The 19,555-nt window shown below is 48.3% G+C and overlaps 1 protein-coding gene across 1 annotated transcript in view; it reads left to right on the forward strand.

Annotated features, from left to right (window-relative positions):
- NEURL4 (neuralized E3 ubiquitin protein ligase 4) overlaps positions 1-19,555 on the forward strand; it is a 66,637-nt gene that overhangs the window by 38,140 nt on the left and 8,942 nt on the right. Inside the window, 10 exon segments of the mRNA XM_033170256.1 lie at positions 221-396; positions 2,497-2,625; positions 4,957-5,102; positions 6,320-6,535; positions 8,467-8,565; positions 10,056-10,208; positions 12,539-12,703; positions 13,569-13,727; positions 14,931-15,110; positions 16,667-16,760. Coding sequence (XP_033026147.1) covers positions 221-396; positions 2,497-2,625; positions 4,957-5,102; positions 6,320-6,535; positions 8,467-8,565; positions 10,056-10,208; positions 12,539-12,703; positions 13,569-13,727; positions 14,931-15,110; positions 16,667-16,760 — 1,517 coding nt within the window.

The following is a 19,555-nucleotide window of genomic DNA, read 5'->3' on the forward strand; positions in this document are numbered from 1 at the left end:
CAAACTCTTCTTCTTCTTCTTCTTCATTCTCAATTCACTTTTTTCTTTTTCTTTCTCACTCTTTCTTCCTATAAATGAAATATTCATAATGAAATATTAATAATAATAAAAATACACTAGTGCCTGGGGTGGTTAGTGCTGGAGCTGGGAAGGGGAGCCCACAGCAGAGGAAGGAGCGTCACACAGACTCACCTTCCCTCTTTCTCTTCCTCCCTCCCAGCGGCACGGCCATCATGCAGGACGGCAACACCATGCGCAACAATTACGGCTGCGACCTGGACTCCCTGACCACCGGGTCGCGCATTGGCATGATGCGCACGGCCAAGGGCGACCTGCACTACTTCATCAACGGCGTCGACCAGGGGGTGGCCTGCTCGGGGCTGCCGCCAGGGAAGGGTAAGGGCGCCGAGGGGCTGGGAGGGAGTTGTGAGACGCCTGCTTGTCCTGGGTTCAAGTCCCGCCAACGGCATCTCCAGGCAGGGCTGCGAGAGACTCCCGAAACTTTGGTGAGTCCCTGCCAGTCGGGGTAGACAAGACTGAGTTCCGTCTGCTCAAGGCAGGTCCCAGCGCTGTGCAGCCAACATCCCTGCCAGTGGCAACTGTGATGGGAAGGTTCTTGCAAGAGAGGAAGGCCCAGGAAGAGGTACAAAAAACATTCAAGTTACAAGAAAGGAGATTTGGACGAAACAACAGGAAGAACTTTTTGACAGTAAGAGCTGTTAGACAGTGGAACGGACTCCCCCGGGAGGCGGTGAACTCTCCTTCCTTGGAGGTTTTTAAACAGAATTTGGATGCCCGTCTGTCATGAATGCTTTAGCTGAGATTCCTGCTTTGCAGGGGGTTGGGCTGCATAAACCTCAAGGTCCCTTCCAGCTCTTAGTATTCCATGATTCTATAAGTCTAGCTAGACAGCTGGGACTGGCCAAACGTCCCTGAATATTCCAGCATCTGCCACACTCCAGATGTTTTGGACGACAGCTCCTGTGAGACCCAGGCAGCTCGTGGTTGGCGAAGGGTGGAATATTCTAAGCCAGGGCACCCAGGGAGGCTGACAGGTCTTGGGACCTACCAGTGGGTGTTTGTGCGCATAATTAGGAACCTCTATGACACATTGGTGCTGGATGCCGTGGAGAGATGAGATGAGGGGCGCTCCGTGGCTGGACTCGGAAGTTGGCCTTGCGTTAGCTCCTTCTCCCGGGGGTGATTTTTGATGAAATCGCACCTGCAAGTCGGGGTTGGTGGTGGAAGGAGGAGTCGAGACTGAGATGGCTCTTGCGTGCTTGTTTATGGAGTGGGGTTCTGGAACAGTTCAGAAAAGGGGTGTGTTTCTGGCTTAGAGATGTCATTAAATGCTACTCAGTATTGATCCAGAGTAGATTCCAAGGTATTAGTTGGCAGAGTAAAAACCTAAAACACGTTGCAGGATTCCCCCCCAAAATAGACCAGAGGCAATGAATATTTCATGGTCACACATCCAATACACTCAGGATTGGCACTGTCCATAATCCAGTTGCAGCAGACTTAACTTAAATTTACAATAACTTATAATAAGTCTAAGCCCATGGGTAGGCAAACTAAGGCCAGGGGCTGGATCTGGCCCAATCACCTTCTAAATCCAGCCCGCGGATGGCCCGGGAATTGGCGTGTTTTTACATGAGTAGAATGTGTGCTTTTATTTAAAATGCATCTCTGGGTTATTTGTGGGGCGTAGGAATTAGTTCATTTTTCTTTTCTTTTTCTTTTTCAAAATATAGTCCAGCCCCCCACAAGGTCTGAGGGACAGTGGACTGGCCCCCTGCTGAAAAATTTTGCTGACCCCTGGTCTAAACCTTAACACTGAGCATATGATGGACAGAACACCACACCAGAAGGAAGAGAGATAGAAACCCAGGCTCCTTCTGGCCTTGTTATTCTAGTCAGCACGACCTTGACAAAAGAGATAGCAGAACCAGTTTAAGCCAGCTGTACTCAGCTTCTCTGAAGGAATAACCCAAGCATCAGGAACCTTCTGCTTCTTTCTTTCACACAGAGAAGCTTCCAGAACCCTCTTGAATTAAGTAGAATAAGAAAGATCTCTACACATCAGATCAATACTTTCGTCACTAAGAAATGCAAACTGAGAAGAGAATCTGCAATATGTATCTAACATATTTTTGTATAATTGCAGCAGGTTTCTCCCTGGATTCTTTTCTATGTGCTATGGCCAAATGGCTAACGCAATAAACTCTGTTGTTGTTGTTGTTGTTGTTGAGAAGAGAATCATTGAGTTGGAAGGGACCCCAAGAGCCATCTAGTCCAACCCACTGTAGTGCAGAAATCTCAGCTAAGCATCCATGACAGACAGCCTTCTCTCCAGGCTAAAAATGCCCAACTCCCTCCACCGTTCCTCATCTGGCTTGGCTTCCAGACCCTTGGTCATCTTTTGTGCTAAACCAGTCTTTCTCTCCCTTCTGCCTCCCCCCCCCCGCCAAAAAAACCCCACCCTGTCCGCTGCAGAGGTCTACGCCGTGGTTGATCTGTACGGCCAGTGTGTCCAGGTGTCGATCACCAGTGCCACGGGGCCCATGGACAACAGCCTGTCCACCAGCAACATCACCGAGAAGTCGTTCCCCATCCATTCGCCAGGTGAGAATCGTTGCTCAGGTGAGAGCACCTGCTTCCATCCTCGGCAGCATCACCAGGCAAAACTGGGAACATTCTCTGCCTGGAACCCTGCAGAACATTACTGGTGGACTCAGTACAGGACCACTAACTACAGGTGAAACTCGAAAAATTAGAATATGGTGGAAAAGTCCATTTATGTAAGCATGACATGCAAAGCGAGATATGTCAAGCCTTTGCCTGCTATAATTGTGATTATTATGGCGTACAGCTGATGAAAACCCCAAAATTGAGATTGTTAATTTGGGGTTCTCATCAGCTGTATGCCATAATCCTCACAATTATAACAAATAAAGGCTTGACATATCTCGCTTTGCATGCCATGAGTCTATCTCATATATTAGTTTCACATTTTAAGTTGAATTACTGAATGAAATGAACCTCTCCATGATACTCTAATTTTTCAAGTTTCACCTGTATAACTTTAACTATAACTCTTACTCTAACTATAATAATTTTTATTTGTAACCTGCCCATCTGACTTGGTTGCCCCAGCCACTCTGGGCCGCTTCTAACGGAATTAAAAGCCTAATAAAATATCAAACGGATAGTACTTAACACCCACCAGATTGGCAAAGGTGTCTTTTACAACGTCTAAAAAAGAAAAAGGTACATGTTGGAAGTGTAATGAAAATAAGGGATCTTTTTTTTCACACGTGGTGCTCCTGTAAAACAAATAAGGAATATTGGGAAACTATATATATGATGAAATAAAAAAGATATTTTAAAAAACTCTCCCCCAAAACACCTGAGATTTTCCTCTTGGGGATGGTAACAACAGAGGCCTCCAAGAAAACAAAAGAGTTTGTTACTATATGCAAAGGTGGAGAAAAAGTGTAGTACCCACTAAGGAAGAAAGGCAGTGTAAAATGTTCGAATATGGACATGATAAGAGAAAACGAAGATAAGGAATGTAAGGAGGAATGGATAATGTTTATTGAATATTTTAAGAAACAGTACAGACAGATATATGGCTGATCATGTCTCAAGTGAACCCAGCAGGGTTGAAATAGAGTATTTAATAGATAACAAATTGGATGATTAAAAAGATGTGGATTACGCCGAGTAGTAGAAAAGCAAAAGGAACCAGAAAAAGTGTGGAAGGGAAGTCATATGGGATATGTATACACGCGGCATTTAGTACAAAGTTGTAAGTGGGACAGAGGGAGGGGAAGGAAAGGGAGGGGGGCTAAATATGCTCCCTGTTTTTGAAAATGCAAATTACCATATTTTACGCTCCATAAGACACACTTTTTCCCTCCTAAAAAGGAAGGGAAAATCCCTGTGCACCTTATGGAGTGAAGATTTCGTTCCCGCTGCCTCCCCCCACCCCCCGCTGCATTCGGCGGGAGGTGGGGGGAGGCAGTGGCGATGTTGCTGGATCATGCCAGCACCTCCGTTCCCCAAAAGTAGCTTCTTTCGGCGAATGGAGGTGCTGGCACGACCCAGCAACATCCCCTTTGCTTCCTGCTGCCTCCCCCCATCCCCCGCCGTGTTCGGCGGGAGATGGGGGGAGGCAGCGGAGATGCCTGCTTTTGGGATCGGTGGGCAGCAGGGAGGTTGGTGGAGGAAAAAAAATTTCCCTGGTTTTTACCCTTTAAAAAACAAGTGCATCTTGTGGTCCGGAGTGCCTTATGGACCGAAAAATACGGTAAATGAAAGAAAGAAAACATCAAACATTAAAAACTTTTCGATACAGGGCTACCTTCAGGCGTCTTCTAAAAGTCAGATAGTTGCTTATTTCCTTGACATCTGGTAGGAGGGCGTTCCACAGGGCGGGCGCCACCACCGAGAAGGCCCTCTGCCTGGGTCCCTGTAACCTCGCTTCTCACAGGGAGGGAACCGCCAGAAGGCCCTCGGAGCTGGACCTCCATGTCCGGGCTGAATGATGGGGGTGGAGACGCTCCTTCAGGTATCCTGGGCCTTTGAGGCAGTTTAGGGCTTTCAAGGTCAGCACCAACACTTTGAGCTGTGCTTGGAAATATATGGCCCTGGCGGCCGCTCCCAGTCCCCAGTCTAGCTTCCGCTTTCTGGATTAGTTGTAGTTTCTGACTCACCTTCAAAGGTAGCCCCACGTAGAGCACATGGCAGTAGTCCAAGCGGGAGATAACATCCTCTCTCCTTCCGCCACCACCACAAGCCGGCTTGGAATCTTTTCCATCCTTTGTGCCTGCTCATCTTGTTGCCGCCATGCTTTGGGCGAAAAAAGCAGCCCCCTAACCTTCCTCCGTTCCCCCGGCGTAGTTGTGTGTTCCTCCCCTGCCGTGCCCATCCTTTCTTTTTCACTCCCTCCAGTCCCCGGCGTCGCCCACCGTTTCCACAGCAGCTGCGGCAAGAACGTGGCCTTCCAGGACGACGGCTGCCGGGCCGTGCGGGTGGCTGGCTATTGCCACGGCATCGTCTTCAGCATGAAGGAACTGAAGACGGACGAGATCTTTGAGGTGAGGATTGCGTGCGCGAGGAAACGCCTGCGTGTGGGGAGGAGGAAAGAGCTGGGCAAATTCAGCGGCAGCATTCCTCTTCCCTCGTTCTGAAAAAAATTGTAGCTGTGGCTGTTATCCACAGCCAGATCCTCTCTCTGCCCTTCGTCTCTCCCTCTTCTCCACCAGTTCCCTTTTTTTAGAAAACTTAAGTTTTTGGAACTGAATTTGACTGGGGAATTGCATGCCAGTTTGTTGCTTATCATTTCCCCCCTGGTTTCCCCTGACCCATAAGATCAGACCCTGTTTTGTTGTTTTTCTTCACTTGAAATCCTGTTTACATTTCTCTCGGATCTGATGTTTATACTGTCATTCTTCTGGTTTTATGGCTTGTTTCAATGATACTGTTTGCATACTGCACAGCACTAACACCCGACGGCCCCGATCCACCATGGTTCGGCTCTACCTCCATGGTCAGAGCCAGCAGTGTTTCCGAATCCCACTTGCCAGAAGCCACAGGAGGAGAGAGCTGCTCTTGCGCTCGGATCCTGCTGGTGGGTTTCCCTTTGGCGCACCTGGTCGGCCACTGTGGGAACAGGATGTTGGCCTTACTGGTCCCCTTGGCCTGATCTGACTGGTTCTTCTGGTGTCCTTAGTAGATTTTTAAAAGCGACTTACAAATGCTTCTAAATATGTACATAAGTACAGCGCTACCTTGGTTCTCAAACTTAATCCGTTCCGGAAGTCCGTTCCAAAACCAAAGCGTTCCAAAACCAAGGCACGCTTTCCCATAGAAAGTAACGCAAAACGGATTCATCCTTTCCGGACTTTTTAGAACAACCCCTAAAACGGCCATTTCACATGAATTTTACTATCGAACGAGACCATGGATCCATAAAAAAGAAAGCAGTAAACCGTGTGCTGCAGCCGCACAATCCATCAGTAGCTGAACTGGGTTCCACAAAGTCACAAAAACAAAAAAAACGGAGCCACAAAAAGGCAAAAATAAATAGGAAAAACAGACAGACCTCAGTGTAACACTCAGAACGGAAGCGTGGCATTCAAATCGGAAGCGTAACACTGAAAACGGAGCACATTTGGCTTCTGGAAAAAGTTTGCAAACTGGAACACTTACTTCCAGGTTTGCAGTGTTTGGGTTCCAAGTTGTTTGAGAGCCAAGGTACCAGTGTAAATGCCCCGTTGAGCTCTCTCCTCCTGCCTGCTCCCTCCCCCTCTAGGTGAAGATTGACGAGCTGGACGAGAAGTGGGCGGGCTCTGTCCACGTGGGCTTGACCACCCTGCTGCCCTTGGACACTCCTTACACGGTGGCGGGGCTGCCGTCGTCCCTCCTGGACCTCCGCTCCAAGGTGACCTGGCTGGTGACGGGCTCCGAGGTGCGTCGGAACGGCATCCTCCAGAAGCAGAACTACGGGTGCTCTCTGGAGCGCCTTGGGGTGAGTGCAGAGATTTTGTTTTTCTGGGTGTGGGGGGACAGGGAGAAAGGCCTGGTGGAAGATTACGGGAGAAGATGTATTGCTGCGTTATTATCCTTCCTTGCTCATGTGAGTGAATTCAGCAGAGTGCCACCCTTTGCAGCTTTAATAATAATAATAATAATAATAATAATAATAATAATAATAATAATAATAATAATAATTTTTTACTTATATCCCACCCATCTGGCTGGGCTTCCCTAGCCACTCTGGGCGGCTTCCAGGAAATTTATTTATAAAAACAAGAAAACACCAAGCATTAAAAGCTTCCCGAAACAGGACTGCCTTCAGATGTCTTCTAGAAGTTGTGTAGTTCTTTATCTCTGTGACATCTGAAGGGCGGGGGCCACTACCGAGAAGGCCCTCTGCCTGGTTCCCTGTAACTTTGCCTTTTGCAGCGAGGGAACGAGCAGAAGACCCTCAGAGGAGGACTTCGGTGTCTGGGCTGAGCAATTGGGGTGGAGACGCTCCTTCAGGTATACCGAGAGCCAGTGTGGTGTAGTGGTTAAGAGTGGTGGACTCATAATCTGGTGAACCGGGTTCGCTTCCCCGCTCCTCCACATGCAGCTGCTGGGTGACCTTGGGCTATTCACACTTCTCTGAAGTCTCTCAGCCCCACTCACCTCACAGAGTGTTTGTTGTGGGGGAAGAAGGGAAAAGGAGAATGTTAGCCGCTTTGAGACTCCTTCGGGTAGTGAAAAGTGGGATATCCAATCCAAACTCTTCTTCTTCTTCTTCTTCTTCTTCGGGGCCACAGCTGAGACGAGGTGGATTTAACATTCTAGAAGCAATAATCCAGGATTCTTTAAGGCAGAGTGGATTTTCACTTATATCACCCCTTTTCTCCTCCTTAAAAATAGCAATTGCGCACACATTGTTTTGCGAAGATGTAAAAGTGGTATTTACTTCCATAACCTAGGCCTTTAAGCAGCAGTTATAACAGCAAACCGAAGGCAGGTTTATAACTATCAAAGTCTCAAAAGTACAAAATGGTGTCTGAGCCGCAGAGCTCAGACTTGGATGTGTGGTCAGCTGGGAGGCATGATGGAGAGAGAGGGAGGGAGGGAGATATGCCTAGGCAGGAAGGAAGTACAGTGGTACCTCAGTTTTTGAGTGTCTCGGAAGCCAAATATTTTCGGTTCTTGAACGCCGAAAACCCAGAAGTAAATGCTTCCGTTTTCAAATGCGCCTCTGAAGTTGAACAGCTTCCTCTGTGTTTGTTTGTTTTTTCCAATTTTCTCCATTGACTTTGCCAACTGCCCTTTGTGCCTCGGTTGTCAAACATTTTGGCAGTCGAACAGTGTTCCAGAACGGATTGCGTTCGACAACCGAGGTACCACTGTGTGGAGTGTTACATAAGGTTACCAGATATTTTTCAGTGAATCTGGGGACACTTTTCAGCTTCAATGGATTTTTTTTATGGGGACTGATTTGTAAATCCAGGGACTGTCCCCGGGAAATGGGGACATCTGGTAACCTTAGTGTTACAGCTTCTTGCCAAGACAGACAAAGGAAGCGGTCTCACAGAGTTCCCTCTAGCAACTTTTACGGAAAATCTCTTTGAGCCTCAGCCCCTTCACATGCCCATCTGGCAAAGCATGAATTGTTGGTTTGACGGCAGTTTTTGCCCCACACTCTGGGGTCCTCTCACCCCTGCTGCCTTTGGAATAAGCAGAGAGGAGAGGCCAGGAGGACCCTGCAGTTGGGTTGGGTTCGTTGTGGGCGCATATTTGTTAAACAGAAAGCAGTCCTCGGGTACCATGGCTTGTTCTGTTTTTGATGCCCCAACTCCCGGTAGGGTTTCAGGCAGCCTTAGCCAACCGGGCACCCTCTGTGTATTTGGGGCCTTGAATCCCTGCAGACCCGACAGTGACCCTTTCCCTTCCGGACAGGTGGGAAGTCGCGTGGGGGTGAAGCGCTGCACCGACGACACCATGCACATCCTCATCGACGGAGAGGACATGGGGCCGGCGGCGGCTGGAGTCGCCAAGGTAAAGAGCCGGGCGCAGGCTGGAGGTGGCCCCCGCTCCCTCTGTTATTCCCCGAGGTTTCGGTAACTCTGTGCCACAAACTTTTGTGTCCCACGACCTTCCACTAGGATTATTAACCTGCTGGTGCCAAAATAGGCTTCCGAGTGGCTTGCAAGTATAAGGACAAACCTACTTTTGCGCATGGCTTTTCTTTCAAAGTAAGTCAGGCCGACCTGTCGGGAGGCCGGTTTCCAATCCGGTCTCCGTCATCGTGAGCTGACAAGAGCCTCCTTGTAAACGTGCCTCACTGCCCTCGTTGCCCAAAGTGCCGCCGCTGATATATCCACAGTGGCGTCATAAAAAATATTCGGTAACATAGGTAAAGGGTAAAGGGACCCCTGACAATTCGGTCCAGTCATGTCCGACTCTGGTGTAGCGGTGCTCATCTCGCTTTACTGGCCGAGGGAGCCGGTGTACAGCTTCCGGGTCATGTGGCCAGCATGACTAAGCCGCTTCTGGCGAACCAGAGCAGCGCACGGAAACGCCGTTTACCTTCCCGCCGGAGCGGTACCTATTTATCTACTTGCACTTTGACATGCTTTCAAACTGCTAGGTAGGCAGGAGCAGGGACCAAGCAACGGGAGCTCACCCCTGTCGCGGGGATTCGAACTGCCAACCTTCCAATCAGCAAGCCCTAGGCTCTGTGATTTAACCCACAGCGCCACCCGTGTCCCTTATTCGGTAACATAGATGGGCGCTATCCTTTTTTTAAAAAAAGGCTTTTAAAAATCATTTTTAGTATTAGAATCATAATCATTTTACAAATAGGATTCTCAGAATCCCCAAACTTCCCTCCACTCCTCCATGGTTCCCCCAGATATTCTTTTCAAACTGCATCGTATCATATTCTCCATGTTTTTTAAAAACTCAATTTTTATCATAGTTCTCACTTCACTGCAAGTGTTTTTAAAATCCTGCCAATGTTTTCAATTGTTTACAGTGTTCATTCAAGTAACTTAATTCCCCCCCCCCCCCCGTTCCTTATTAAATTTATTGTTCTCTTGATCTCTGATTTTCCCGGTCATTTTCGCCAATTTGGCGGTCTGTCATCCATAGGTTGTGCTCTATCCATCAGGTCTCTTAGCTAAGTTTTCCCATCTCTTCCTTCACCTCCTTCCTTGCAATCCATAAACACATAAGAGACCCATGAGACTCAGGCCATCAACGTTACTGAATATTTTTTATGACTGTACCGTATTGTGAACTCCCATGAAAGAGACTGTCTCTCTTCCTTCAAATAATACGATTCATATTTCTGTATAATAACGTATGCAAATGTAGCTGATTATAGTCAGTGCATCAGATTATTGTATTTTTTGCACTTTCTTTCTCCCTCTTTTTTTCTTCGTTCACTATTATCTTTTATCAACTGAAATTAATTTAATAAAGTCTTAAGATAATAAAGTATTATGATTCCTCCCTTCCTCCCCCTGCCTGCCCCTTCCCCGCAGAACGTCTACGTCGTGCTCGATCTCTACGGGAGAGTCACGTCCGTCTCCATCGTCAGCTCCACCGTGCTGGAAGAGGCAGACGGCACCAAGCCCCCCTCCGTCACCTCGGAGCCCTACAGCGAAGAGGAAGAGGAGGAGGAAGCGGCTACCCCCGTGAGTGCTTGCAATGAATCATAGAATCATAGAGCTGGAAGAGACCACAAGGGCCATCCAGTCCAACCCCCTGCCAAGCAGGAAACACCATGAGCGTGTCCCAAATATCAGGCAGGAGGGAGGGAGGGAGGGGGCGGCATAGGGAGGGTCCTCGCTCTCCCCCCCTAAAATTATTATTCTTTTATATATAAATGAATTTCTTTATTTGGTTTTTCAAATTGAAATTTTACAGAGATATATCGAACATAAATCTTAAAAACAAGATTCCAAGGAATCACCTGGACTTCCCTTTGTGGGTCCTGTTCAGGGGCGGAGCAAGGGGGTGGGGGGCAGACCGCCCTGGGTACCGCCCTGGGGGAGTGACACTCGGGGCGGTGCCCTACCCCCGCGATTGGCGCCACTGGGGCACCGCAACTTTTAAGGCTGCAGTGCGTGAACAGCGTGCTGCAGCCTTAAAACTTGCCGTGCTGCCGCATGGAAGGGGTGCCAGCCGCTCGTGCCTGCCATCTTGGGTGGACATGCGCAGTCCACCCAAGATGGCGGGCATGAGTGGCCGGCATCCCTTCCGACCATGCAGCGGCGGCACAGTAACCCGGATGCTGCACGCTGTTTGTCGACAAAGCGGCTGGCTACGCCCCTGGTCCTGATATTTATCATTTCCTTCTGCGTCTTTTACGATAGCCCAAATCTTTTACATCTCCATCGCGTCCAGAATTCACCCTTAAACTACAAGCGATATTCCAATCCTACTCATGATTTAACTGTTTCTAATGGGCTTTAAGATTTCCCCCATTCCTTATTACAATTTTGGTCTTCCTGATTCCTGATTCTTCTGGTCGTTTTAGCTATTTTGGCACAGTACATCAACTTTGTCTGCCTTTCTTCTCTGGTAAGGAAGTAAAAATAATAATAAAAAATCTTAGGAATGTTTGTTAAATTTGTATCCTGCCCTTCACCTGCAGTTCTCAGGGCGGTGCACAACTTAAAAATCAGGCGGAGTCGGGAGCTCGGCAGAGGAAAACGGGGTGCATTATGGCCATGCAGGAAAACGCCCCAACCAGGGTCCCTCTGCCTCATTTGTCTGGGTCTCCCATACAGTAAGGTTACCAGACGTCCCTGTTTCCTGGGGACAGTCCCCGGATTTACACATCAGTCCCGATACAGCAGGTGGTGCTGTTGGTTAAATCACAGAGCCTAGGGCTTGCTGATCAGAAGGTCGGCGGTTCGAATCCCCATGGCGGGGTGAGCTCCCATTGCTCTGTCCCTGCTCCTGCCAACCTAGCAGTTTGAAAGCACGTCAAAGTACCACTCCGGCGGGAAGGTAAACGGCATTTCCGTGCGCTGCTCTGGTTCGCCAGAAGCGGCTTAGTCATGCTGGCCACATGACCCGGAAGCTGTACGCCGGCTCCCTCAGCCAGTAACGCGAGATGAGCACCGCAACCCCAGAGTCGTCCGCGGCTGGACCTAACTGTCAGGGTTACCTTTACCTTTACCTTTAAGATGTTGCAAGCCTTATGCCAGCCTCCCAGGTGCATTTGACTACAACTCCCATCAGCCCTCAGCCAGAACAGGCTGTTCCCCCGTCGGCCTCCAGCGTCATACGGCTGATGGGAGTTGTAGTCCACCGCATCAGGAGGGCGCCGGGTGAGGAAAGCCTCGCCTGCGGTGGCTGGCGTCAACTCTCCAGGGCTTCAGGCCCGGCGTGTGCGTCATAGCCCAGTCCTATCTGGGATTGACCGATAATAAAAGAAATCACAATAATGGAAATTAATAATAATAATAATAATAATAATAATAATAATAATAATAATAATTTTCATTTATACCCCGCCCTTCCCGATTTAAAAACCGGGCTCAGGGCGGCTAACAACAAATATAGAACACTGATTAAAAACGACTTAAAAAACAGCATGAAGTACAGCATAAATGTAGCATCGCCAGGGCTAACTGGCCAAGTTAGTCCTGCTAGGGCCAGCAAGGAGACCAGGGAAGAGTTTAAATGTGGGGTCTCAGAAAGGGTTTCTTCATAGAAAAAGGGAATGGAGGATCGGGCTAAATTGAAGGCTAGGCGGAATAGCTCTGTCTTACAGGCCCTGCGGAAGGAGATCAAGTCCTGCAGGGCCCTAGTCTCATGGGAGAGAGCGTTCCACCAGGTCGGGGCCATCACTGAAAAGGCCCTGGCCCTGGTGGAGGATAATCTGGCTTCTTTGGGGCCCGGGACCCTTAAGCCGGGACTTTCTCTAGGCGCCTCTCCCACCGAACTGCGTCCCTTCCCCTGTGCCTCTAGCTGGCTCTTCCCGCCCGCCTGACTCCGTCTCTCTCTCTCCCAGTGCGAGAACGAAGCGCCGGCGGCCACGTCCTCCATGGAGTTCCTCGAGAACCACGGCAAGAACATCCTTCTCTCCAACAACAACCTGACGGCCACGCGCGTCTCCAGCTACAACCAGGGCATCGTGGTCGTGGCCCAGCCTCTGCCGCAGCAGCAGCTCTTCCAGGTGCATTCGAGGAGGAGGGCAGGTGTTTGGGGCCCCCGAAACCTCTGGAGGGCCTGGGGTTTGTGAAGGCCGTTGTAGGATAACAAATAAATAGCAAATAGATCAACACTGTCTATGGGGAGGGTTGCTGTTTCTGTTTGCTGCTGTGCTGTGTAATTTTTGTGGTCTATGTTTCAAACCAAAAAGCAGAGACATCACCTTGCCGACAAAGGTCCGTATAGTTAAAGCTATGGTTTTCCCGGTAGTGATGTATGGAAGTGAGAGCTGGACCATCAAGAAGGCTGATCGCCAAAGAATGGATGCTTTTGAATTCTGGTGCTGGAGGAGACTCTTGAGAGTCCCATGGACTGCAAGAGGATCAAACTTACTCATCCCTAAAGAAATCAGCCCTGAGTGCTCACTGGAAGGACACATCCTGAAGTTGAGGCTCTAGTACTTTGGCCACCTCATGAGAAGAGAAGACACCCTGGAAAAGACCCTGATGTTGGGAAAGATGGAGGGCACAAGGAGAAGGGGACGACGGAGGATGAGATGGTTGGACAGTGTTCTCGAAGCTACTAACATGAGTTTGGCCAAACTGCAAGAGGCAGTGAAGGATAGGCGTGCCTGGCGTGCTCTGGTCCATGGGGTCACCAAGAGTCGGACACGACTGAACGACTGAACAACAACAATATTTCAAACCGCCCTGCGACCCTCAGACTGAGGGCTGTACGGAAACTGAATAAATAAAAAGAAATCAGAAGTGTCACAGCAGTGTTAAGACTGTGGCGCATGCATTTTGGGGGGTGTTTTCTCGCATGATGTCTCTACCCCCGCCCCGTGGCCAAACCTCTCAGCTCACATCCTGCCCAATGTCTGTCTTCAGTTCCAGATTGACTCCCTGAATCAGCAGTGGACGTCTTCACTCTCCCTGGGCGTCATTGGCAGTTCTCCCGAGCGGCTCAATTTCCCCGCCACGGCCTGCTCCCTCAAGCGCTCCACCTGGCTGCTGCAACGCGATTCGGTCTTCCACAACTCCCTCAAGGTGAGGGGGGGGAGGGAGGCGGTGGGCCGGGCTCCTTTCAAATACATTCTGTAGCTCCCCCCCAAAAAAACCACATTTATTTATTGTGTTGACATTGTTTTAGAACATGGGTAGGCAAACTAAGGCCCAGGGGCTGGATCCGGCCCAATCGCCTTCTCAGTCCAGCCCGCGGACGGTCCGGGAATCAGCGTGTTTTTACATGAGTAGAATGTGTGCTTTTATTTAAAATGCATCTCTGGGTTATTTGTGGGGCAGAGGAATTCGTTCATTTCTCCCCCCCCCCCAAAATACCGTATTTTTCGCTCCATAAGATGCATTTTTTCCTCCTGAAATGTAAGGGGAAATACCTGTGCGTCTTATGGAGCGAATGGTGGTCCCTGGAGCTGAAATGCCCAGGGGCCAAAAGAGGATCATGCTTTTTATTTTACAAAGAGAAAAGGGGGTGTTGAAAGGATCCCGCTCAGCAGCTGATCAGCAAGATATCGGGAGAGAGAGATAAGAGTCCCGGCTCCCTTTCAGCCCCGCCCTCCATTGTTGAATCTGCAGAGGGAGGTTGTTTGTTTCCCCAGCGACATGGGACTGGCTGATTAGATTATCTGTCTGGAAACTGTAGAAAAGACTCCCTTTCCTTTGGAAGCTGCAGAAATGTGAGTTGAACCCCATAAAAACGGGGCTTTTCCTCTTTGCCTTTCCCCCTTTGCAAAAGGAGCTTTACTTTTCCCCCTTTGCAAAAAAAAAGCTGCAAAACGTTTAGCTGATCCTCAAAAAAACCAGGGCTTTTCCCTTTGCAAAAAAAGCTGCAAAACGTTTAGCTGATCCTCAAAAAAACCAGGGCTTTTAGAGGAGGAAAACCAGGAAAAAATTTTTTTCTTGTTTCCTCCTCTAAAAACGAGGTGCGCCCTATGGTCCGGTGCGCCCAATGGAGCGAAAAATGCGGCAATCCGGCCCCCCAGAAAGTCTGAGGGACAGTGGAGCAGCCCCCTGCTGAAAAAGTTTGCTGACCCCTGCTAGTCTATATAGCTCCATCCTTCTTTCAGACATGGTGATATACCATCAGTATATTGCGATGTCCAGCTGGTGATTTATCACAGTGGAGTTCATATGGTTGGCTTCGCCGGCCATGTGCGCAGAACCTCCGCCCTTGCGGAGCTGAGTGCCGTCTCTCCAAACACCCGGCTTCTCCTCCTCCTCCCCGCACTCCAGATCTGTGAGAACTACGGCCCCAACCTGGACACCTGCCCCGAGGGGACGGTCCTGGGCCTCCTGGTGGATTCCAGCAGCTGCCTCCATCTCTACGTCAACGGCATGGACCAGGGGGTGGCCGCGCAGGACATCTTGAACCCCTGCTACGTCCTCATCGACCTCTATGGGCAGTGCGAGCAGGTGAGAGCGGTTTGGGTTTCCCCTAAGGATGGATTTGGGACAGAGAAAATAAAGTCCTCTGCGCAGCTCATAGTTAAACTATGGAACTCCCTGCCACAGGAGGCAGTGAGGGCCAACAACTTAGTGACTTTAAAAGAGGATTGGGCAAATTAATGGAAGACGGAGCTATTGAGGGCTCCTAGCCAGGATGGCTATGTGTTCTGCCTCTGAAGATGGTTCAGAAACTTCAGCCGGTGCAGAATTCAGCGGCCAGGTTGCTCACCGGAGAAAGACGGTTTGAGCACATTGCACCGATCCTGGTCCGACTGCGCCAATTGGTTTCCGGGCCCAATTCAGAGTGCTGTTTTTGACCTTCAAAGCCTGAAACGGCTCAGGACCGCAATACCTCAAGGACCGTCTCTTTCCATATGAATCGTCCCGGACCCTGAGATCATCTTCTGAGGCCCTCCTTCGCATGCCTCCTCTTCGAGAGGTCCGGAGGGTGGCAGCACGAGAACGGGGCCTTCTCTGCAGTGGCTCCCCGTCTGTGGAATGCTCTTCCCAGGGAAGTTCGCCTGGCTCCTTCATTACACACCTTTAGGCGCCAGGCAAAAACGGTTCCTTTTTAACCAGGCCTTTCGTTGATTTGATTGACATCCTATGCCCTTTTAAAATGTGGTGGTTTGGACCGGGGGGGGGGGGCGGCGTTATTGGGTTGCTTTTATTTTCATTATATATTTTGTGGTTTTATATTTTGATTTTGTTCTGTGAACCTCCCTGAGACCTCCGGGTATAGGACAATATATAGGAATAGGAATAATTTATTATTGGCCAAGTACACTTTCCAACATACTTGGGATTTGTTTCGGCTACATTGCAATGTAAACATACAGACACTGCTCCTCTCACAATACAAAGAAGCAAAGAAACCTCACCCATAATTTACCTCCCCTTCAGCTATACAACTACGAATTTAACAATTTAATGGCACAAGGGATAAAAACTATTCTTCTGCCTGGCCGATTTTGTATATGAAGTCCTGTAGCGACGTCCAGATGGAAGTAAATCAAGCAGAGGATGACCGGGATGTAAAGGATCTGCTACAATTCTCTCTGCCCTCTTCCTAACTCGGGTAGCATAAATTGTCTCTATTGAAGGCAAGCCAACACCAATTACCCTTTCTGCAATTCTCGTTGGAGCCTTTTCTTGTCTCTCTTGGAGGCTGTACCGTACCAAGCTGTTATAGAATTACAGAGAACAGTTTCAATGATGCCTCTATAGAATCGGATCAACACTTCCTGGGGCAATTTAAATTTCCTAAGTTGACGCAGGAAATACAGCCTCTGGTGGACCTTTTAAATAATACTATTGATGTTGCTTGACCAAATTATTATTTATAATAATAATAATAATAATAATAATAATAATAATAATGATAATAATAAACCTCCACGATCAGAGGCAGTAATACTTCTGAAGACCAGTTGCCAGAAGCTCTGGGAGGGGAGAGGGCTTCCTCCTCTTCCCAGATCTCTGCCCTTCTCTTCCCTGCTTCTCAAGCACTGCCTTCTTCCCAGGTTACCATTGTGACGAACGACACTCCAGCCGTGGGCGCGGAAGGAGCCGACCCCCACAACCAGGGCGACATGGAGAAGGCAGACATGGTGGACGGTGAGCAAACAGCCCCCTCCCGTCTCCCCTTTGCTTTCCTTTTTTTAAAAAAAAATTATATTAATTTTAAAGAAGAAAAGCATAAAAGAATCAAAATCACAAAATACAAGGGGGAAAAAGAAAATACAAAAAAAAGAATAAGATTAAAAAAGTGAAAGTACAAAAACAGAAATTCTTCTTACCATAACGTAACTTTCACTACAAAATAATTTTTTTGGGAAGCTCTAGAACACGGCCTTGTTTAGTGCATTTCTTAAAAGTTCAATGGCTGAGATAAATGGGAAGCCTTATCTTTTTTTAAAAAAATAAAATAAAAAAATCCTTCCAGTAGCACCTTAGAGACCAACTGAGTCTGTTCTTGGTATGAGCTTTCGTGTGCATTCACACTTCTTCAGATACACGAAAGCTCATACCAAGAACAAACTTAGTTGGTCTCTAAGGTGCTACTGGAAGGAATTTTTTTAATTTTTTATTTCGTTTTGACTACGGCAGACCAACACGGCTACCTACCTGAAACTATAACTTTCACTGTGCATCTTAAATGACTTCCCCCGTCCTGTCCCCCCCTTCTGAATTTCAAATCCCAAATCTACCGTATTTTTCGCTCCATAGGACGCTTCGGACCATAGGGCGCACCTCGTTTTTAGAGGAGGAAACAAGGAAAAAAATATTTTTCTGGTTTTCCTCCTCTAAAACCCATGGTTTTTTTTTTAGAACCAGCTCAAAGTTTTACAGCTTTTTTTTTTTTTTTGCAAAGGATCAGTTCAGATTTGTGCAGCTTTTGCAAAGGGGGAAAAGCATTGCTTACAAAACAGTAAGCACCAGTACAGACCAGTAAGCACCAGTAGAAGCCAGTACGCACCAGCAAGTAATAGGAAGCAAGAGGAAAGCAAACCAGTACAAACCAGTAAGCACCAGTAAAAACCAGTACAGACCAGTAAGCACCAGTACAAACCAGTACGCACCAGCAAGCAGTAGGAAGCAAGAGGAACGCAAACCAGTAGAAACCAGTAAGCACCAGTACAAACCAGTACAGACCAGTAAGCACCAGTACAAACCAGTATGCACCAGCAAGCAATAGGAAGCAATAGGAACACGAACCAGTACAAACCAGTAAGCACCAGTACAAACCAGTACAGACCAGTAAGCACCAGTACAAACCAGTACGCACCAGCAAGCAATAGGAAGCAAGAGGAACACGAACCAGTACAAACCAGTAAGCACCAGTACAAACCAGTACAGACCAGTAAGCACCAGTACAAACCAGTACGCACCAGCAAGCAATAGGAAGCAAGAGGAACACAAACCAGTACAAACCAGTAAGCACCAGTACAAACCAGTACAGACCAGTAAGCACCAGTACAAACCAGTACGTACCAGCAAGCAATAGGAAGCAAGAGGAACACAAACCAGTATAAACCAGTAAGCACCAGTACAAACCAGTACGCACCAGCAAGCAATAGGAAGCAAGAGGAACACGAACCAGTATAAACCAGTAAGCACCAGTACAAACCAGTACAGACCAGTAAGCACCAGTACAAACCAGTACGCACCAGCAAGCAAGAGGAAGCAAGAGGAACACGAACCAGTACAAACCAGTAAGCACCAGTACAAACCAGTACAGACCAGTAAGCACCAGTACAAACCAGTACAGACCAGTAAGCACCAGTACAAACCAGTACGCACCAGCAAGCAATAGGAAGCAAGAGGAACACAAACCAGTATAAACCAGTAAGCACCAGTACAAACCAGTACGCACCAGCAAGCAATAGGAAGCAAGAGGAACACGAACCAGTACAAACCAGTAAGCACCAGTACAAACCAGTACAGACCAGTAAGCACCAGTAGAAGCCAGTACGCACCAGCAAGCAGTAGGAAGCAAGAGGAACGCAAACCAGTAGAAACCAGTAAGCACCAGTACAAACCAGTACAGACCAGTAAGCACCAGTACAAACCAGTATGCACCAGCAAGCAGTAGGAAGCAAGAGGAACACGAACCAGTACAAACCAGTAAGCACCAGTACAAACCAGTACAGACCAGTAAGCACCAGTACAAACCAGTACGCACCAGCAAGCAATAGGAAGCAAGAGGAACACGAACCAGTACAAACCAGTAAGCACCAGTACAAACCAGTACAGACCAGTAAGCACCAGTACAAACCAGTACGCACCAGCAAGCAATAGGAAGCAAGAGGAACACGAACCAGTACAAACCAGTAAGCACCAGTACAAACCAGTACAGACCAGTAAGCACCAGTACAAACCAGTACGCACCAGCAAGCAATAGGAAGCAAGAGGAACACGAACCAGTACAAACCAGTAAGCACCAGTACAAACCAGTACAGACCAGTAATCACCAGTACAAACCAGTACGCACCAGCAAGCAATAGGAAGCAAGAGGAACACGAACCAGTACAAACCAGTAAGCACCAGTACAAACCAGTACAGACCAGTAAGCACCAGTACAAACCAGTACGCACCAGCAAGCAATAGGAAGCAAGAGGAACACGAACCAGTACAAACCAGTAAGCACCAGTACAAACCAGTACAGACCAGTAAGCACCAGTACAAACCAGTACGCACCAGCAAGCAATAGGAAGCAAGAGGAACACGAACCAGTACAAACCAGTAAGCACCAGTACAAACCAGTACAGACCAGTAAGCACCAGTACAAACCAGTACGCACCAGCAAGCAATAGGAAGCAAGAGGAACACAAACCAGTATAAACCAGTAAGCACCAGTACAAACCAGTACGCACCAGCAAGCAATAGGAAGCAAGAGGAACACGAACCAG

This window comes from Lacerta agilis, chromosome 14, assembly GCF_009819535.1.
Source record: "Lacerta agilis isolate rLacAgi1 chromosome 14, rLacAgi1.pri, whole genome shotgun sequence".
In the NCBI taxonomy this organism is placed as follows: domain Eukaryota; kingdom Metazoa; phylum Chordata; class Lepidosauria; order Squamata; family Lacertidae; genus Lacerta; species Lacerta agilis.